General features: G+C 39.4%; 1 protein-coding gene across 1 annotated transcript; it reads left to right on the top strand.

Annotated features, from left to right (window-relative positions):
* Window positions 1-569: 569 nt before the first annotated feature.
* Window positions 570-12,619, top strand: rad51ap2 (RAD51 associated protein 2). The gene is made up of 4 exons (XM_031901854.1): window positions 570-772; window positions 6,724-9,824; window positions 10,750-10,821; window positions 11,633-12,619. The coding sequence occupies exons 2-4, from the start codon at window positions 6,863-6,865 to the stop codon at window positions 11,749-11,751; spliced, it is 3,153 nt and encodes a 1,050-aa protein (XP_031757714.1). The 5' UTR covers window positions 570-772; window positions 6,724-6,862; the 3' UTR covers window positions 11,752-12,619.
* The last annotated feature ends 5,836 nt before the right edge of the window (window positions 12,620-18,455 follow it).

Here is an 18,455-nt window from a genome sequence, read left to right as displayed (position 1 = left end):
TACCAGACAAAAATTAAATTGCCTGAGGACTTCATTGCTCCATTCAATGCAGTTTTTTTTACAGCAGGTCTCCCTATTAGGATCTATTTATTAACTCACAAGCTGAATAAATGTATCAAGCCTGATTTGGGCCTGTTGAGACAGATCCAGCTATGTTGAGGAGAAAATCTTAATACAAAAATTATGTTAACCATGACGTAGCTTAGGGTCTATTACATATAAGGGGTAATGGAAGACACAATAAGGAGACGTGGGATTGCCTGTTCCCGGACAAAAGCTGAGAAGGTGTGTGTAGTAACAAGGATAGGGAGACTTACACTGATTGTGAGGTAAAAACTGAACATGGGCAGATTTCAATGAAGGCTTGGGGAGGCTAAGCCCAGTGGAGTAACTAGGGGACCATGGGCCCTGCTGCAAATTCTGAAACCAGGCAGGGTAAACTTGCTTAATAACAGGGGATTTGACAGGCAGATTCCAACTTCTCTAATGTTCAATAGTAACAATGGCTTTGCTTCACTTGCTGCCCTTCAAAGTCTGACAGACTGTGAGATCAGCTGACTGAGGGGGAGGGACTTGCTCTGATCTTTCTGTCAGAAGCACTGAATGCTAAGTTCATGTTTAGCCGCTATGTGCAGAGCCCACAGGGGTACAGTGAGTGAAAGAGATCCCAAGTAGTTATATATATATATATTCCCACATCAGATTGCCAGCTTTTCATATATATATGTATATTCACATAATTAACATAAACCCAGGCAATGAGAAAGGAGCGGTGAGTGTCATGTAACAGAGGATTTGCTGTGTGTGTATTTGCAGCTCCCTTTATCCAACAGTTAGTATTTACTCATCTGAGTCAGTCTGCTGAAGTTTTGTCCCTTCCTGACTGAGGTGCCAAGGCAAAGGTAGGTGCCATGACTGAGGCAAAGGCAAAGGTAGGTGCCATGACTGAGGTGCCAAGGCAAAGGTAGGTGCCATGACTGAGGTGCCAAGGCAAAGGTAGGTGCCATGACTGAGGTGCCAAGGCAAAGGTAGGTGCCATGACTGAGGCAAAGGCAAAGGTAGGTGCCATGACTGAGGCAAAGGCAAAGTTAGGTGCCATGACTGAGGTAAAGGCAAAGGTAGGTGCCATGACTGAGGCAAAGGCAAAGGTAGGTGCCATGACTGAGGTGCCAAGGCAAAGGTAGGTGCCATGACTGAGGCAAAGGCAAAGGTAGGTGCCATGACTGAGGCAAAGGCAAAGTTAGGTGCCATGACTGAGGTAAAGGCAAAGGTAGGTGCCATGACTGAGGTAAAGGCAAAGGTAGGTGCCATGACTGAGGCAAAGGCAAAGGTAGGTGCCATGACAAAGGCAACGGTAGGTGCCATGACTGAGGCAAAGGCAAAGGTAGGTGCCATGACAAAGGCAACGGTAGGTGCCATGACTGAGGCAAAGGCAAAAGTTAGGTGCCATGACTGAGGCAAAGGTAGGTGCCATGACTGAGGCAAAGGCAAAGTTAGGTGCCATGACTGAGGCAAAGGCAAAGGTAGGTGCCATGACTGAGGCAAAGGCAAAGTTAGGTGCCATGACTGAGGCAAAGGCAAAGGTAGGTGCCATGACTGAGGCAAAGGCAAAGGTAGGTGCCATGACTGAGGCAAAGGCAAAAGTTAGGTGCCATGACTGAGGCAAAGGTAGGTGCCATGACTGAGGCAAAGGCAAAGTTAGGTGCCATGACTGAGGCAAAGGCAAAGGTAGGTGCCATGACTGAGGCAAAGGTAGGTACCATGACTGAGGAAAAGGCAAAGGTAGGTGCCATGACTGAGGCAAAGGCAAAGTTAGGTGCCATGACTGAGGCAAAGGCAAAGGTAGGTGCCATGACTGAGGCAAAGGCAAAGGTAGGTGCCATGACTGAGGTAAAGGCAAAGGTAGGTGCCATGACTGAGGTAAAGGCAAAGGTAGGTGCCATGACTGAGGCAAAGGCAAAGGTAGGTGCCATGACAAAGGCAACGGTAGGTGCCATGACTGAGGCAAAGGCAAAGGTAGGTGCCATGACAAAGGCAACGGTAGGTGCCATGACTGAGGCAAAGGCAAAAGTTAGGTGCCATGACTGAGGCAAAGGTAGGTGCCATGACTGAGGCAAAGGCAAAGTTAGGTGCCATGACTGAGGCAAAGGCAAAGGTAGGTGCCATGACTGAGGCAAAGGCAAAGGTAGGTGCCATGACTGAGGCAAAGGCAAAGGTAGGTGCCATGACTGAGGCAAAGGCAAAGGTAGGTGCCATGACTGAGGCAAAGGCAAAGTTAGGTGCCATGACTGAGGCAAAGGCAAAGGTAGGTGCCATGACTGAGGCAAAGGCAAAGGTAGGTGCCATGACTGAGGCAAAGGCAAAAGTTAGGTGCCATGACTGAGGCAAAGGTAGGTGCCATGACTGAGGCAAAGGCAAAGTTAGGTGCCATGACTGAGGCAAAGGCAAAGGTAGGTGCCATGACTGAGGCAAAGGTAGGTACCATGACTGAGGAAAAGGCAAAGGTAGGTGCCATGACTGAGGCAAAGGCAAAGTTAGGTGCCATGACTGAGGCAAAGGCAAAGGTAGGTGCCATGACTGAGGCAAAGGCAAAGGTAGGTGCCATGACTGAGGCAAAGGCAAAGGTAGGTGCCATGACAAAGGCAATGATAGGTGCCATGACTGAGGCAAAGGCAAAAGTTAGGTGCCATTACTGAGGCAAAGGTAGGTGCCATGACTGAGGCAAAGGCAAAGTTAGGTGCCATGACTGAGGTAAAGGCAAAGGTATGTGCCATGACTGAGGCAAATGCAAAGTTAGGTGCCATGACTGAGGTAAAGGCAAAGGTAGGTGCCATGACTGAGGCAAAGGTAGGTGCCATGACTGAGGCAAAGGCAAAAGTTAGGTACCATGACTGAGGCAAAGGTAGGTGCAATGACTGAGGCAAAGGCAAAGTTAGGTGCCATGACTGAGGTAAAGGCAAAGGTAGGTGCCATGACTGAGGCAAAGGTAGGTGCCATGACTGAGGCAAAGGCAAAGGTAGGTGCCATGACTGAGGAAAAGGCAAAGGTAGGTGCCATGACTGAGGCAAAGGCAAAAGCTGCAGTTTTTTAACTGGAAAGTGGGACTTTCCAAAAATGGCAGCACTTAATATACATACATTATTTACCATAATATTGTGAGGGGAACATGTATCAAAAGCCTGACTGGAACCTATTAGGGAAGGGAGACAGTGACTGGGAAGGGGCTAATGCCTCTGAGGGAATAAGCTGTCAAAAGCTGTGAGAGAGAATCCTGCTAAGTTTGTGAGGAAAAGCCAATGTAAAGGGAAAGACTGTAGGGCTCCTTTACAAAGCAAGAGCTAAGTGCAGTATTTGGATATAAATTGCTGTACTTTATACCCATAATGCAATATTTGCCCACAGAATTCCAGAGTAAAAGCAAGTGCCCGCTAGGTTGTGTCAACTGCAAACTGGGCAAGAAAAGCAATACACCACTTTTGCCCTGCTATTTGTTAATTGCACATACATTGAGGCACACAGTTATAGAATAGACATGGAGTTTAGCAGCCTTAGCCCCCAATTTGCATGACGCCAGTAATTACCTCCAGGTTCAGGCTGCAGTAGTTACAGGGTTCCATATTGTCCATTGACCCATTTACTACTAGAAGGCAAATTTACATCAGTGCAGAAATCCATTGTAACACTTTCACATTTATCTTTGATTAGAATATAGGGTTGCCACTTGGAAGGCTGGTATTGTCAAAAATGTGCACTCACATCTGCAGGTAGAATAATAAAGCTAAAGTGGTTCATACTGATCAGCTTGTTTGGCACCCCATTAGGCCAGTTAACGGGTAGGCCAAAGTGGGCTGATATAGTAATTTTGTGCTTTGCTGTTTTCTGTTTGAGGGCAGTTTTGGACAAAGTTCCCCTTGGTACATTATAGCCCTTAGTTAGCTATTGTTGGACTACAATTCACAGAAGCCCTGCCAGCCTTTGATCTTACCTAAATCTGTCTGATCCTTCTTCCTAGGAATGTAAGAAAAACGCAATGTAGAGATACATGGCACAGGCTGCCATGAATTAATCTTAACTTACTATGCAGTAGTAGTGTAACTACAATACAGTGGGGAGGCAGGGTCTACTGTATAGTAGTCCCCCCTACCAGCCTCTCCTACCTTAAACTTCACTGCTCGCAATAAACAAGTGGCGGTGGAAAGGCTGCAAGCAGGCTTTGGGAGTGGGTAACTGTCAGAGGGGCTGTATGAGTCAGGCCCCCCCCCCAATATTTTTCTCTGATCTAACTTGCAATCCACATTAATACTGATGACTTTACCCATCTTCAGTCCATGCCGCCCTAGGAACTGGATCTTTAGCTTTCAATCCTCTTTATATATGGTCACCCGAGGGATGCCGTATCAGACACAATTGCACTAAACATTGATTTCCCAATTACTTGTGCTCTCCATCAAAATTATGTCTGCACCAGATTCTTTAAGCACAGTTTTTTTGCATGTTTGGATGCTGGCCAAGAAGCATGGGTAGTGGCAGAGGGTAACACCAGGCACTGACAGCAGGAACGTCACTTAGCTGTATGATTTCATTGGTCTTCAGATGAAATTTCAAAAAGTTTTAATGGCACATTTACTAAGCAATTTTTAGAAAAAGTAAATTTTGTATTTACTTCTAGATATTTTTTTAATTTACAAATGGGTTTTTGCCAGTATTTTTTGGAAATTTTCCCAGAAAAAAAAGTTTTTTCAAAAATAGCTCCCATAATTTGTGACTTATTAATGTTTAGATAACATTTTGTCAAATAATATTCCCCAGGTTTGATCTGTTGAATACCATTGAGTTCTATGGAGGCTTAGAATAGTAGAGGAAAAGAATAGTCAGTGACTGCCTGTCCTTGACACATTTTCAGGGGAAAGTTAATCCAGTCATTGGTTTCTATTTCATCCAGTTTTAAGTGAACCTTAAACACATTATTGTTTTTTAAAAAATGAGTGCTAATACTCCTAAGAGCCGTGACAGACGGGGAGATTAGTCGCCCATGGCACATCTCCCTTGTTGGCGATTTACATTCTAGCCGGTGGGATGGCATATCGGGGAGATTAGTCACCCGCGGACAAGGGAGATTTGTTGTGTTCGTCACGGCCCTAAAATGGCTTCTGGAGCAATTCTTGTTTGGGAAATTGGGAAATGAATGTCCATTTAAACTATTCTTTCCGCTCCAAAAATATGTGATTTTTGAATGTAAACTCAAAATTTCCATACAAACGATTTAAGCATTATTGTGACATTTTATAAATACAACAATGATCGAGTTTAAGTTGAATCTATACCATGTCGAGTTTATACGACTTTCAAACCCAGAAAAAAATGAGTTTTAGTAAATGTGCCCCTTAGTGTAAGTTTTAACATGCAAATACTAGGTAAACATAACTATTTCATAAATATACCTGTAGGCCAAGATAAAATTTCACCACACAATGGCATTTCCTTGTTTCCTTCATGGAGCATTAATTCAGTTATCTGTGTATTTATTCATAAATAATAGAAACTGATAATACTTTATTAATTAGACCTCTTTAGAAAATCAATTACTCAACCCTTTTGTTCACATTACTAGTACTGCAGTTGGTAAAAGCCTTCTTTAACGTTTTTGTTTTACCTTCCAAACACTTGTTTTAGTTCAGTTTCAGACAGCACAGCATAAAGACATTATAAAATAAAATATACGACTTTATTCAGTTGCTTTCTATTTTTTATTTTTAACTGGTTTTATAAAATTAAAGTGTCAAATGTAATGTTCTAATGTTCCTCTCTCCCTGGTGTTTCTGTCTAGCATTTCAGTTATCCAGGAGCACACCCTGAACTGGTACAATTTTCTACATTTGTTGATAAATTTCTCAGTAGCATCTTTAGACCGTTAGCAAGTATTGTATAGATTAAACCAGCTGCCTTTAGGCCAAGGGCAAATGGAATGTATTGTCCCCTTTCCAACACCAGCATTTTGTATGCAGGTGAAGGAAAGCAGATTCACTTTCAGGTGTTCCTTCCTGTAGCACCATTGACATGGCTTTGGCCCATGTGGAACTACATTAAGTGGATATTGAAGTGAAAAAGGCAAGCCAAAGCATTTTCCTGACAATATCTGCTCAGTGTTGCTCCACACATGCTGATGCCATGTCTGTCAATGGTGCTACAGGAAGGAGTGCACGAAAGCGGATATGCTTCCCACCACCTGCGTATAAAACACCAGTATTGGAAACAGTGCACTTCATGTGCACTAAAGTGTGCTCCTGCCCTTTCAGAAACTCGTGAATTTTGCTTAGCAGGGCCAAAGATAAGAAATGTATAAACTAATGTATCAGGTTAAACAGTTTACAAAGTCAGTGACCCCTGCCCTCCCAGAGCTGCTTGAGGGAGACATGAGAAAATGAAAAATGAAACCTCAAATTTCAGTTTCAGAAAAACAGTCAAAAATAAATAATAGAAAACAATTGAAAAAAGTCTTTATTTCTGGAGTTCTATGTTTGGAAGGTAAACATGTAAAAAATATGTGCAAATTACACAAGGCAATGTTCACAATGCAGTGTGCAAAGTGCAAAAAAAAGACCTGATTGCTGCTTTTTCTGCACTTGTACTTGCACTGGTAAATGACCGCTAATGTATCCTTAATGATGAATTGGCCACATTTATATGCTTAATCATCATTAAAATGTATTGTTTTAATCTTAGGTATCTGCTGAACCATAACCACAGGAAAGCCACAATTGCTCAGGATCAAAAGTGACCTTTCAGAAGATAAAAAGGCCATCATAAAATAATAGAAGAACAAGCCTGTTGTATTCTATTTACATCCCTGCACAGAAAAGAGATGAACTCTGCATATAACACTGGAAAAGTTACTTACATTTTAAAAGAAGAGTTTAAGAAAGTTCCATTAAACAATACATCTGTTTTAGAGTACCTGTATGATTTTCATGATCCGCACAATAGGGAAGAACAGTCTTGTAGCAAGTTCAAAGTACAGAGCACAGGCAAATTATGTAATTTAGAGAATTTGCACAGAAGCATAATGCATTCATTTCCATTGCACTTTACATCAAAATGTGATGGCACATCTACAAATGATACCCTATCCCATGATGACTGTCACAATGAAAGTATAATAACCTGCCAACCCCAAATGGATCGAAATACAAATTGTAGTGACCAAAAAAATATTCAGACATTGAACAAAGATGTTTGTTTCAGATCACAGCTCAGATCCAGAGAAGTTTTTATTGATGATTGGTTCATCTCAAAAACTCACCATTTTGGGGAAAATGGCTTAGACAAAATTAGCTCTGGGTTACTGTGTTCAAGAGACATGCAGCCCCCAACTAATTTAAATGTAAATACAGATCATACAATGAAAATATTTAATTTGACACCCAAAAATATTTGTGACATATATGTTAATCACAAAGGAAATGACAGTTCACCAGAATACAACCGAAAAGAGAGATCAACTGGTAAAATTGGATCAAATCTCTGTTCACAATCTGCAAATGACTGTGACTTCAAGCACAATAAAGACCACTATAACAAGTATATATCTTCTAAAATGCCAAATTTGGGAAACTATAAAAGAAAGTTACCTATGAACATCTCAGAAGGAAGACAAAAGACAGCAAAGATCCTTCCCCATATCTGCAGTGATTTAAATGTCTCAAGGACCAGGAAAGACAGCAGTCTAATGCACAGAGTGAGAAATTATGGAAGAAATGTAAGGAGGGCTCATTTTAAAAATCCAGATAACAGAGCCGATGGCTTTCCCTTGTCTGTAGCATGTCCTGTTGACGATCAGAGTAGTTTATTATATCATTTTAGGAGTTTCTGGTCTATCAAAAATGCATGCTTCAAACAAAATTCTGTAGTCATCTCAATGACTGCATCTAGAATTCAACAAAGGTTTACAGAAAACAGAGAGTCTTCTAACATTTGTCTCATTACAGGTCGAGCCATCTGTAGCATTGATTCAGCAGCAATACATTCAAAATTATTACCATTTGCAACCATTATTAAACCAAGGACTTTTGCTAGAAACGATTTGCATTATGTGATAAATTCTTATTATTTTGACAGAGAAGAACAATGGAGATATCAAGATTCGTCAGCCATATGTAATAGTTACAGGGATGTAGATGGTAATCTTACCGAGCTGTTAGTACAAAAGGATATTGTAACTCCCGATTTAATGCTTAACTGTGCAAATAATATAAAAGAGACTGAAATGGAAGACAAAGAAAACATTTCCGCCTCTGTGACTGATGAAAACTACAACTATCACCATAAAAGGAACGGAGCTTTTTCAAGTATACTGAAATATTCTCCAACATGCAATGATCTGCAAAAAAAGAATTTGCTGTTGCCTTATAGTAATATAAAAACCTTGTTTTGCTGTCTTTTTGAGAGTAGTGGTGAGTCATTTCTGTCAACAGATAAAACCTTTTCAGCACAGCTCAGTAACACTAGACAACCAGAAGAGCGACATTTTGCTTCTGACATTGTGTACACAATTCCTGCACTTTCCTTACACGGCGGCACTAAAAATGGCTACTCATTAATTCTGGAGAGAAACTTTCCGAGTACATCTGAAGTAGGCTTTTTCCTGGAAAATGTTCTGCAATGTCTGAAATACTCATTTAAAAACTTGGGCATAACACTTGAAGAAACAGAAGAGGATTCTTTATCTTGCACAGAAACAGCAAACTCAAGTATGTGCAATGCTGATCCCATTTATAAAACAACAATTAGAACACAGGCCTCAGATGTTTTAAACATCAACAACAGAGGATATTTAAAACAAAACATTTTTGATGCACGTATAAGCCCAAACTCAAGAGAGTTCAATGACTCTTTAAATAATAATCTCAGACCAACAGATCATATTCCCTACAGTAATAGTATTCCTTTAACATGGAAACACAGAAATAACCTTGGTGAAATACAGAAAATGTCTTCAGAGAAAGGGTTCAAGCCTTTCCGACAAAAGTCACTTATCTATACTAATGCGACTAATATATCCAAAACAGAAGTGCTGGATGCGCCAAGAGAGGCTTTCCATGAGGAAACTGAAAAGCCATATGTTTTAAGCAGCAATGACGAACCAAAACCTGATCTTACAACTGTACCTGCTGTGCATTTGGTCAAAGAAATCGAGAAGACACATCTGTTTAATATGACCATTGGAAAATCAAGTGAAACTGACCGTATGCATGCTAATTCAAGTAATCTTTCTCATTCAGTTTCAGAGGATAGGGAAAAAAATGTGCACTTTCATAAATCAAATCCAGACCTTGTGAAAGAATGTGTCCATGAAAAATACAAAATGTATGATATTCCACATAATAAAACACTGGCAGAGTCAAGCTCACAAGCTGGCACATATTGCCTACAGGAGTCAGAGAATATCACAGAAGAAACCACCAGTGATAATACAAGTTTATTTTCCTCATGTGAACAACAGAATGTGAAATTTGAACTGAAAGCTCAGTTTGATTTGGTACTGGAAGAGCTGTCCTTATTCCATAAAATTAGCGAAGAACAAGAACATTCTTGCGAAACTGAGACAAAAAATGAAAAGGAATACAGCACTCGTCCTTTTCACAGGGCACCTGAAATAATAAACAAAGAGTACATAGGTAACGCCAACACCGTCAGTACAAATGGTCACATTTTTTCAAAGAAAGTACATGATTCTAAAAGTCTGAATCTGCCACGTGGACAGGAAGTACCTTGCCCAAATGGGTCTACAAGTTCAACTGAAGAGGAGTCACTCAAAGTCATTGAAGGTAGTTATATACATTTATGTTTTTTTTCTTTCTGGTAAGAATATCATTAGACGTTCCTTTTCTGAATTTATTTTTATGTAGAATAACCCTCAAATCCTACTCAAATTTGGAGCACCAGATCACCCAGTTTAATTCACAATTGCAGTAATTTTCTTGCTTGGATGCAAAAATGGGAATCTATCAATACTGAACCTCATTTGCCATTTTACCTCTGTTGGGCTGGAGCCCTGGAGCCCTCATTCAACTCCTTTATATGACATAATTATATTCATATAATCTAGCCCTCATTTATAAGATATTTCATACAGTCTGCAACATGGCAAAAGTTGGTCTGCAGTACTCTAGATCACTTAATCACTTTGCTATCTGGGAACATCCTGCTTGGTTCTTGTATATTGTGCAAGAAACTGCAGGAAAACCCATATTCCTATACAGGGGCAGAGTTATATAGTTACATAAGGTTGAAAAAAGACCAGAGTCCATCAAGTTCAACCCTTCCAAGTAAACCCAGCACACACAACCTATACTTACCAATCTATACCAACACATACATAACTATATATACAAACATTAATACTAACTGTAGATATTAATATCACAGTAGCCTTGGATATTATGCTTGTTCAAGAACTCATCCGGGCAGCTCTTAAAGAGTAGGTAAATTTCATAAAATATCCTCACTTGTATTAGCAGGGGTTTTTAGCACATCTATTCTTAAATTGTAAGCGGTCATAGGTGTAAGTGTGAGAGTTAGACATAATGGTATTACTGATAGCTCAAAAAAATTTTAGTAGGGTGAGAAATAGATGAAGAAGTGGATAGAAGAGAAAAAGAGAAAAGGTGACAAGGTGATGAGAAAGTTTCAAGTACATTTATAATTGTTTGCAATGAAGAGTATTTGAAAATCTATTTGATTTGCTAATAGATGGATGTACAACTTATTCATGGAGGCCAGCCTTTGTGTCATGTGAGCATAAGGAAGGACATTTTTCAGCAGGTAAGAACTTAGAACAATTAAATACTGTTTATATACATAATGAATGAAATAAAATAAAAATGGGTATACTCTGTTTTATCTACGAGGAGGAAGACATTTGCTGTAGCATTTTACAGTTATAGAAACCTTGACTTTCATAGGATTTTTTTGTGTATTATTGTTTATTATGTTTAGGACATTTACTTGTCTGCACTGGAAGGGCTTAAAATGAATATAAAATCTATGTATGTATTATCTGACACAATATATATATTATAGGGTAAAATGGTTCAGGTTGCAATGGCATTCCTAGCTAGTTACAGTACATTTTCTATTTTGTTTGCTCAGTTGCATATTTTTTCATGTACAACATTCTTACAATGGCCCATTATCCATATTCATATAGGACAACTTTGTTTCATACAATGTAGATAACAGTTATATCAGTCAAGCAGGGCAGAATGTCTAGGTATTGTTAGTGAAATACCAGCAGTCCTGCATAGGTTAAAGAAAAAGATATACATATGTAACCTTTTATGTACCACACCACCTAGAACCTACATTGCTGACACAGAAATATCTAAGTGCCAGGTCCATATGTTTGAGTCCCAGGGTTTCTTTTTAATGTGCTGATGTGATAACTATCAATACGTAGCCTGCCAAGATCAAAAGGTCCAGGCATGTAAAGTACTAAACATTTAAAAGCAAAAGCAGAACTGACCTACATTTTTTACTGTTGTAAATTTATAGCATAATAAAAGAAGGTAGCACTAAAGTATATGTATTGTACCATTTTAATTATGCATAAATATAAGCTTTAAATTCTTCACAGAAAGACCATTTTCTCATGGGATTGGAAGATTGACACCACTCAAAACACGCACTGGCCCTCTGCGTATCGGCCTGTCAAAAAAGGCAAGGTTCAAACAGCTGCACCCCTATCTACGATAAGTCATTATCTTCGAGGTCCTGAAATGGAAACATTGCTTCAAACTATTAAAACTCGACTTGAAGGGGAAAAAACCTGGACTGGTTATACCAAATGTTCCCTGTAAACGCATTTTGCTTACCATTGTTGAGGATCCAGAGTGGCTCTTTCACTTCAGTTGGCATTGTCGTTAATTTAACACATATATAATATCTAAATATATATATATATAATGTTTTAATACTATTGTTATTTTAAAGCACTACCAAAGTTTCTGGACTACCAATACTGTCAGCGGGTTTGTAAGGTCCTTAAGGTGATATACCATTTGCTTTTAATATACCAATCCAGTACAAAGATTTACTGCCATGAACAGTATGAAAAGTTAATCTAATATTCCACTTTTATTCATATCACACAATGCGCTTAATGGTTTTTAAGGTTTAAGGGGAACCTTTACTGCTTTATGGACTGTTGGGGTGTACGTCAAGGGGCAACAAGTTTAGAAGCAAGAGTGATTGGTATATTATAGGGTAGTGTCACATGGAGGTTATGTGGCACAGGGCTATGGGTCACACAGAGGCAAATGCTTGCCTCAACACTTGATTTCAAACTAGCTGAGTAAATCTACCCAGAGGGTAATGGCAGATTGATTTTTATGGAGGTAGGCAGTTACAATAAGCCTGTTCGGATACTTTTTCATGTCTTAGAGCTAGCAGGAATAAATAATGCTCTTTGGGAGGCATACAAGTACTTTGGAGCTGCATGTTGTCCATTGGCTGCTTTTTAGGATATCCACTGGGCAAAGGGGTATCTGCACATAAATAAACACACCAGTGGTCGAGTGCATATGCCACAAGGATCAGAGATACTCAGATACTTTCTTATATATGGTACCAGGGCCGGAACTAGGGGTAGGCAGAAGAGGCAGCTGCCTAGGGCGCAACGATGGAGGGGCGCCAGGCAGGAGCCTCTCCTGCCTATCCCTAGCGCTACTTTGTCATTGCCTCTGCCGCTTGTCATTAGCGGCGGAGGCAATGACTGAACTAACCGCCCCGCCCCCCCTGCACCGCCTCCTGTGCATTGGCGCGCATGCGCCGTTCGGGGGGGCGGGGAGGTGGGCGGAGTTTGCCGACCGGGTTGCCTAGGGCGCCCGGTTGGCTTGGCCCGCCCCTGTATGGTACATTACATTTCTGCACATAAAATAGTAGCCCAGTGGAATTTACAGCAAGTGTCCGAAACATTTTATTCCATTAACCAGATTAAAAAATGTTTAGTATTCATTAAGGGCTATAGGCACAGAATTTATACATGGAAGCATTTTAACAAACACCAATATATTCTATGGGGCCTCGAACACCAGGGTTGCCCTACCTGCAGATGGTAACCAACATTTAATTTTAACATCCACTAAAAAATAATTCATATGTCATATGTTTCACTCTAAACCCTTTCTGTTCCTTTAGCAGTTTGTTAAAACACACCTCCGCTCTCCAATGTAGGAAGTTTTGTTTGCATATCCCTGATAACTTTTGATGTGAATGTCTAGAATGATATTGTTTTTAGTGTGTAAATGAAAGAAATTGATATATTTGGGTTTTCATGGAGAATCTATATCACTTGTGTTTACGTCTCCTCAACATGTAGTAACATATTTATGGACGTAGTTATTCTAAGCATTAAACACAGTTTTAAATAAAAATGGTTTGTTGTTTGTTTGTTATCTTTCAGAAACAGAAACAATTCACTGGTTTGCATTAAAGGGGTTGTCCCCTTTAAGTTAACTTTGAGTATGATATAGAGAGTCCTTTTCTGAGACAATTTGCAGTTGGTCTTCATTTTTTATTATTGGTAGATTTTTACTTTTAGTTCTGTATCTCTCCAGTTTGGAATTTCAGCAGCTATCTGGTTGCTAGGGTCCAATTTACCTTAATAACCAGGGAGTAGTTTGAGAGAGTGACTGATATATGAATAGTAGAGGGGCTGAATAGAAAGATAAGTAATAAAAAGTATCAATAACAATAAAACTGTAGCCTTACAAAGCAATAGATTTTTGGCTGCCGGGGTCAGTGACCCCGATTTGAAAGCTGAAAAGAGGCAGAAGAAGGCATCAAATAATTAAAAAGCTATAAAAGATAAAAAATCAAGACCAATTGAAAAGTTGCGTAGAATTGGCCATTCTATAACATATTAAAGATTAACTTAAAGGTGAATGGCCCCCAGGCCAAGCCCATTGATTTTAGAAGTGCTAAATACCAACAGTCATGCTTTCTTACATAGCCAAAAACAACCCTCCGCCGTGTACTTGCCTTAGAGCATGGAGGGTTTTGAAGCAATGAAATAATGTGTGCATGTATTTGCTCCTATATACAACAGCAGCAGGGATAGAGTGGGGATGGAGTTGTTAAAAAGCATATTAAAAAACTATGGTAATGCAGGTATGGGACCTGTTATCCAGAATGCTTGGGTCCTGGGGTTTTCCATAATTTGGATCTTCTTCTGTTAAATCTACTAAGAAATTATTTAAACATGAAATACACCCAATAGGGTCAATTCTATCTTAGTTATGATCAAGTACAGGTACTGTTTTATTATTACAGAGAAAAGGGAATCATTTAACCATTAAATAAACCCAATAGGGCTGTTCTGCCCCCAATAAGGGGTAATTATATCTTAGTTGGGATCAAGTACAGGTACTGTTTTATTATTACAGAGAAAAGGGAATCATTTAACCATTAAATAAACCCAATAGGGCTGTTCTGCCCCCAATAAGGGGTAATTATATCTTAGTTGGGATCAAGTACAGGTACTGTTTTATTATTACAGAGAAAAGGGAATCATTTAACCATTAAATAAACCCAATAGGGCTGTTCTGCCCCCAATAAGGGGTAATTATATCTTAGTTGGGATCAAGTACAGGTACTGTTTTATTATTACAGAGAAAAGGGAATCATTTAACCATTAAATAAACCCAATAGGGCTGTTCTGCCCCCAATAAGGGGTAATTATATCTTAGTTGGGATCAAGTACAGGTACTGTTTTATTATTACAGAGAAAAGGGAATCATTTAACCATTAAATAAACCCAATAGGGCTGTTCTGCCCCCAATAAGGGGTAATTATATCTTAGTTGGGATCAAGTACAGGTACTGTTTTATTATTACAGAGAAAAGGGAATCATTTAAACATAAAAAAAACCCAATAGGGCTGTTCTGCCCCCAATAAGGGGTAATTATATCTTAGTTGGGATCAAGTACAGGTACTGTTTTATTATTACAGAGAAAAGGGAATCATTTAACCATTAAATAAACCCAATAGGGCTGTTCTGCCCCCAATAAGGGGTAATTATATCTTAGTTGGGATCAAGTACAGGTACTGTTTTATTATTACAGAGAAAAGGGAATCATTTAACCATTAAATAAACCCAATAGGGCTGTTCTGCCCCCAATAAGGGGTAATTATATCTTAGTTGGGATCAATTACAGGTACTGTTTTATTATTACAGAGAAAAGGGAATCATTTAACCACGAAATAAACCCAATAGGACTGTTCTGCCCCCAATAAGGGGTAATTATATCTTAGTTATGATCAAGTACAGGTACTGTTTTATTTTAAAATTTTTAATTATTTGATGAAAATGAAGTCTATGGGAGATGACCTTCCCTTAATGTGGAACTCTCTGGATAGCAGGAATAATTGTACTTCAACTTCACCTTTTTAGTTTGCTGAAGGGAAATTCCGTGACTGCTTGCAGCTGGCCTTTATTTTTCATGTTTTTCTGGCATTTGACTTCTTTCGGATTTGTTCCTCAGCTCAGGTTTTGATTGCAGCTCTCTAGGCTAGATTTTAAATTGTCATGGTTGCTACGTTACCCTAATATCCAGGGACAGTGTGGTTCTGCCTATCAGTCCCTGGTTATAAAACTGATCAACTTCACAAACATATTTCAATGATCTTATGAGCAAATTTCTCATTGTCTGCACTCAAGCTAACATGTTGTGTAAAACATATTAGCTTTGTTAAAGGAACAGTAACATTGAAAAATGAAAGTGTTTTAAAGTACAAATAACGTATTGTTGCCCTGCACTTGAAAAAGTGGTGGGTTTGTTACAGAGATGCTACTATAGTTTATATAATAAGCTGCTGTGTAGCCCCGGGGGCAGCCATTTAAGCAGAAAAAAAGGAGGACAGGCACAGGTTACATAGCAGATAACAGATAAACTCTATAATATAATGGGCCTTTATCTGTTACCTGCTATGTAACCTGTGCCTTTTCTCCTCTGAATGTCTGCCCCCATGGCTACACAGCAGCTTTGTTTATATAAACTATAGTAGTATTTCTGAGGTATGGTTACCATTCGTCTCCTTATGAAGGGGATGGACCCCCATTTCAGAGCTGCTCTCCCCTTGGCAATTGTCCCCATTTGCCATCCCTGTGGGGCAAAAAAACCCCTGTAAATTCACTACATCGCCAGGCATTCAAGCAGCCAGCTTAGGAGGTCCTTCAGCGCAGAAGATGTCACTGCGCAAATTGCCCAATCAGGGAGCCACGAGCAGCACCACATTCCACCAATTGCTGTAAACCCTAACCTGAAGTGCCTCCCTCATTGGCCAGTTTGTAAGCTGAAGTCCTCTGCCCTGAAGAAGGACTGTGATACGTTTGTCACGCTGCTCCATAAGTCCCCCCTCTACTTTTATACACTTTCATTTTTTGGTGTTACTGTTCCTTTAAACATCAGTTGCCCAGAGCCCAGAAGCACAGAAATGTTGGGTGCAAGCGAGCCCTGTAATTGAAAGGATTGTTTACCTTTGAGTTAACTTTTAGAATGATGTAGACAGTAATACTTTTAGACAGTTTGCAATTGGTCTTCATTTTTTATTATTTGCAGTTTTTTAATTATTTCAATTTTTGTTTAGAAGATCTCCAGTTTGGAGTTTTGGCAGTTATCTGGATGCTGGGTCCAAATTGCCTTAGCATCCAGGGAGTGGTTTAAATGAGAGACTAATATATATATATATATATATATATATATATATATATATATATATAAATAGACGAGGACCTGAATATAAGTTATAAAAGTAACAATAAAAATAAAACTGTAGCCTCACACAGCAATAGTTTTCTGGCTGAAGAGGTCAGTGGCCCCCATTTGAAAGCTGCAAGGAGTTTGAAGTAGACGACAAATAATTAAAAAACTATAACAAATAAATAATGAAGACCAATGGAAAAGCTGGTGAACTACCCCTTTAACCCTCTTTGAGGCCAGTTTAACTTTAAGAGAAACAATTGCTACTGTAGAAGCCATTGGGATGCATTTGGGAGCTATTGACACAGCACATGGGAAATTGCGATTAGTCACATCCACCTGCGTGGCCTCTTCAAATTTTCATACCTCGGCATCCGCTGTTGATGAACAGCTAATCATTAATCATTGTTTCCCGTTCTCCCAATGAACAGAAAGGGATTTGTTCTGCTAAATGTCATAGGTAAAAATAGATGAAAAAGATACGTTCTACAATTAACTGTGGGCTGGGAGACGTAACAAAAGGAACAGACCAATATTATACCCGTGCCTGTGTAATATGTTGCCATAACCTGTTTTGTGTAATTATGCATTACTGCTTGATTTGTTTGTTTTGTACCATTAACCCCCCCCCCCCATTGTGTGTGAGAAGACGCTTGGCATATAGTTTGTAGGCTTTGCAGTATTTGTTTCTGAAATCATATTGTATGTGTAAGCCTGCCCAAAGGAGCCTATTTACTGAAATATCAATACGCATAAAAGCCAGAGCAACATGATAAACATTCCCCATCAAGTAAAAATAACCTTTCCCTACAGATAAGTTATTGATATGTTTAAAAAATGACTGAAGCATAGTGATTATGGCAGTGGAGACAATAATTCTCCGCTCATTTCTTGAACTAATAGGTGAAGTTTATAAAATCTCCATCATAGAAGCTTGGAAAAATCCATACGGCTCTTGGATTAGTAGTTACGGTGAGGTGGCTTCAGCTGTCATACAGGGGTTTCACTCTATATTTAAATGGTACAGGTATGGGACCTGTTATCCAGAATATTTGGGATAATGGGTCTTTCTGTAATTTGGATCTCCATACCCTAAGGGGCTGATTTACTAACCCACGAATCCGAATTGGAAAAATTCCGATTGGAAAACAAACATTTTGCATTTTTCGTATTTTTTGCGATTTTTTCGCCGCCGTTACGACTTTTCGTAAATTGTCATGACTTTTTCGTAACCATTACGACTTGTGCGAAAAGTCACAACTTTTTCGTAGCCATTACAATTTGCTTGTATCTTGTTGTGACTTTTTCGTATTGAGCGCTCGTAAGCCGCGGGCGAAACTTTCAGACTTAGGGGCTGATTTACTAACCCACGAATCCGACCCGAATTGGAAAAGTTCCGACTTGAAAACGAACATTTTGCGACTTTTTCGTATGTTTTGCGATTTTTTTGGCGTCTTTACGAATTTTTCGTTACCAATACGATTTTTGCGTAAAAACGCGAGTTTTTCGTAGCCTTTACGAAAGTTGCGTAAAATCTTGCGATTTTCCGTAGCGTTAAAACTTACGCGAAAAGTTGCGCCTTTTTCGTAGCGTTAAAACTTAAAAGGTGCGAAGTTTCGCGTAAGTTTTAACGCTACGAAAAAAGCGCAACTTTTTGCGCAAGTTTTAACGCTACGAAAAATCGCAAGATTTTACGCA

Source organism: Xenopus tropicalis, chromosome 5, assembly GCF_000004195.4.
Source record: "Xenopus tropicalis strain Nigerian chromosome 5, UCB_Xtro_10.0, whole genome shotgun sequence".
NCBI lineage: Eukaryota > Metazoa > Chordata > Amphibia > Anura > Pipidae > Xenopus > Xenopus tropicalis.
Note: the sequence above shows the minus strand (reverse complement) of the source record. Positions and strands in the feature narration are given on the sequence as shown.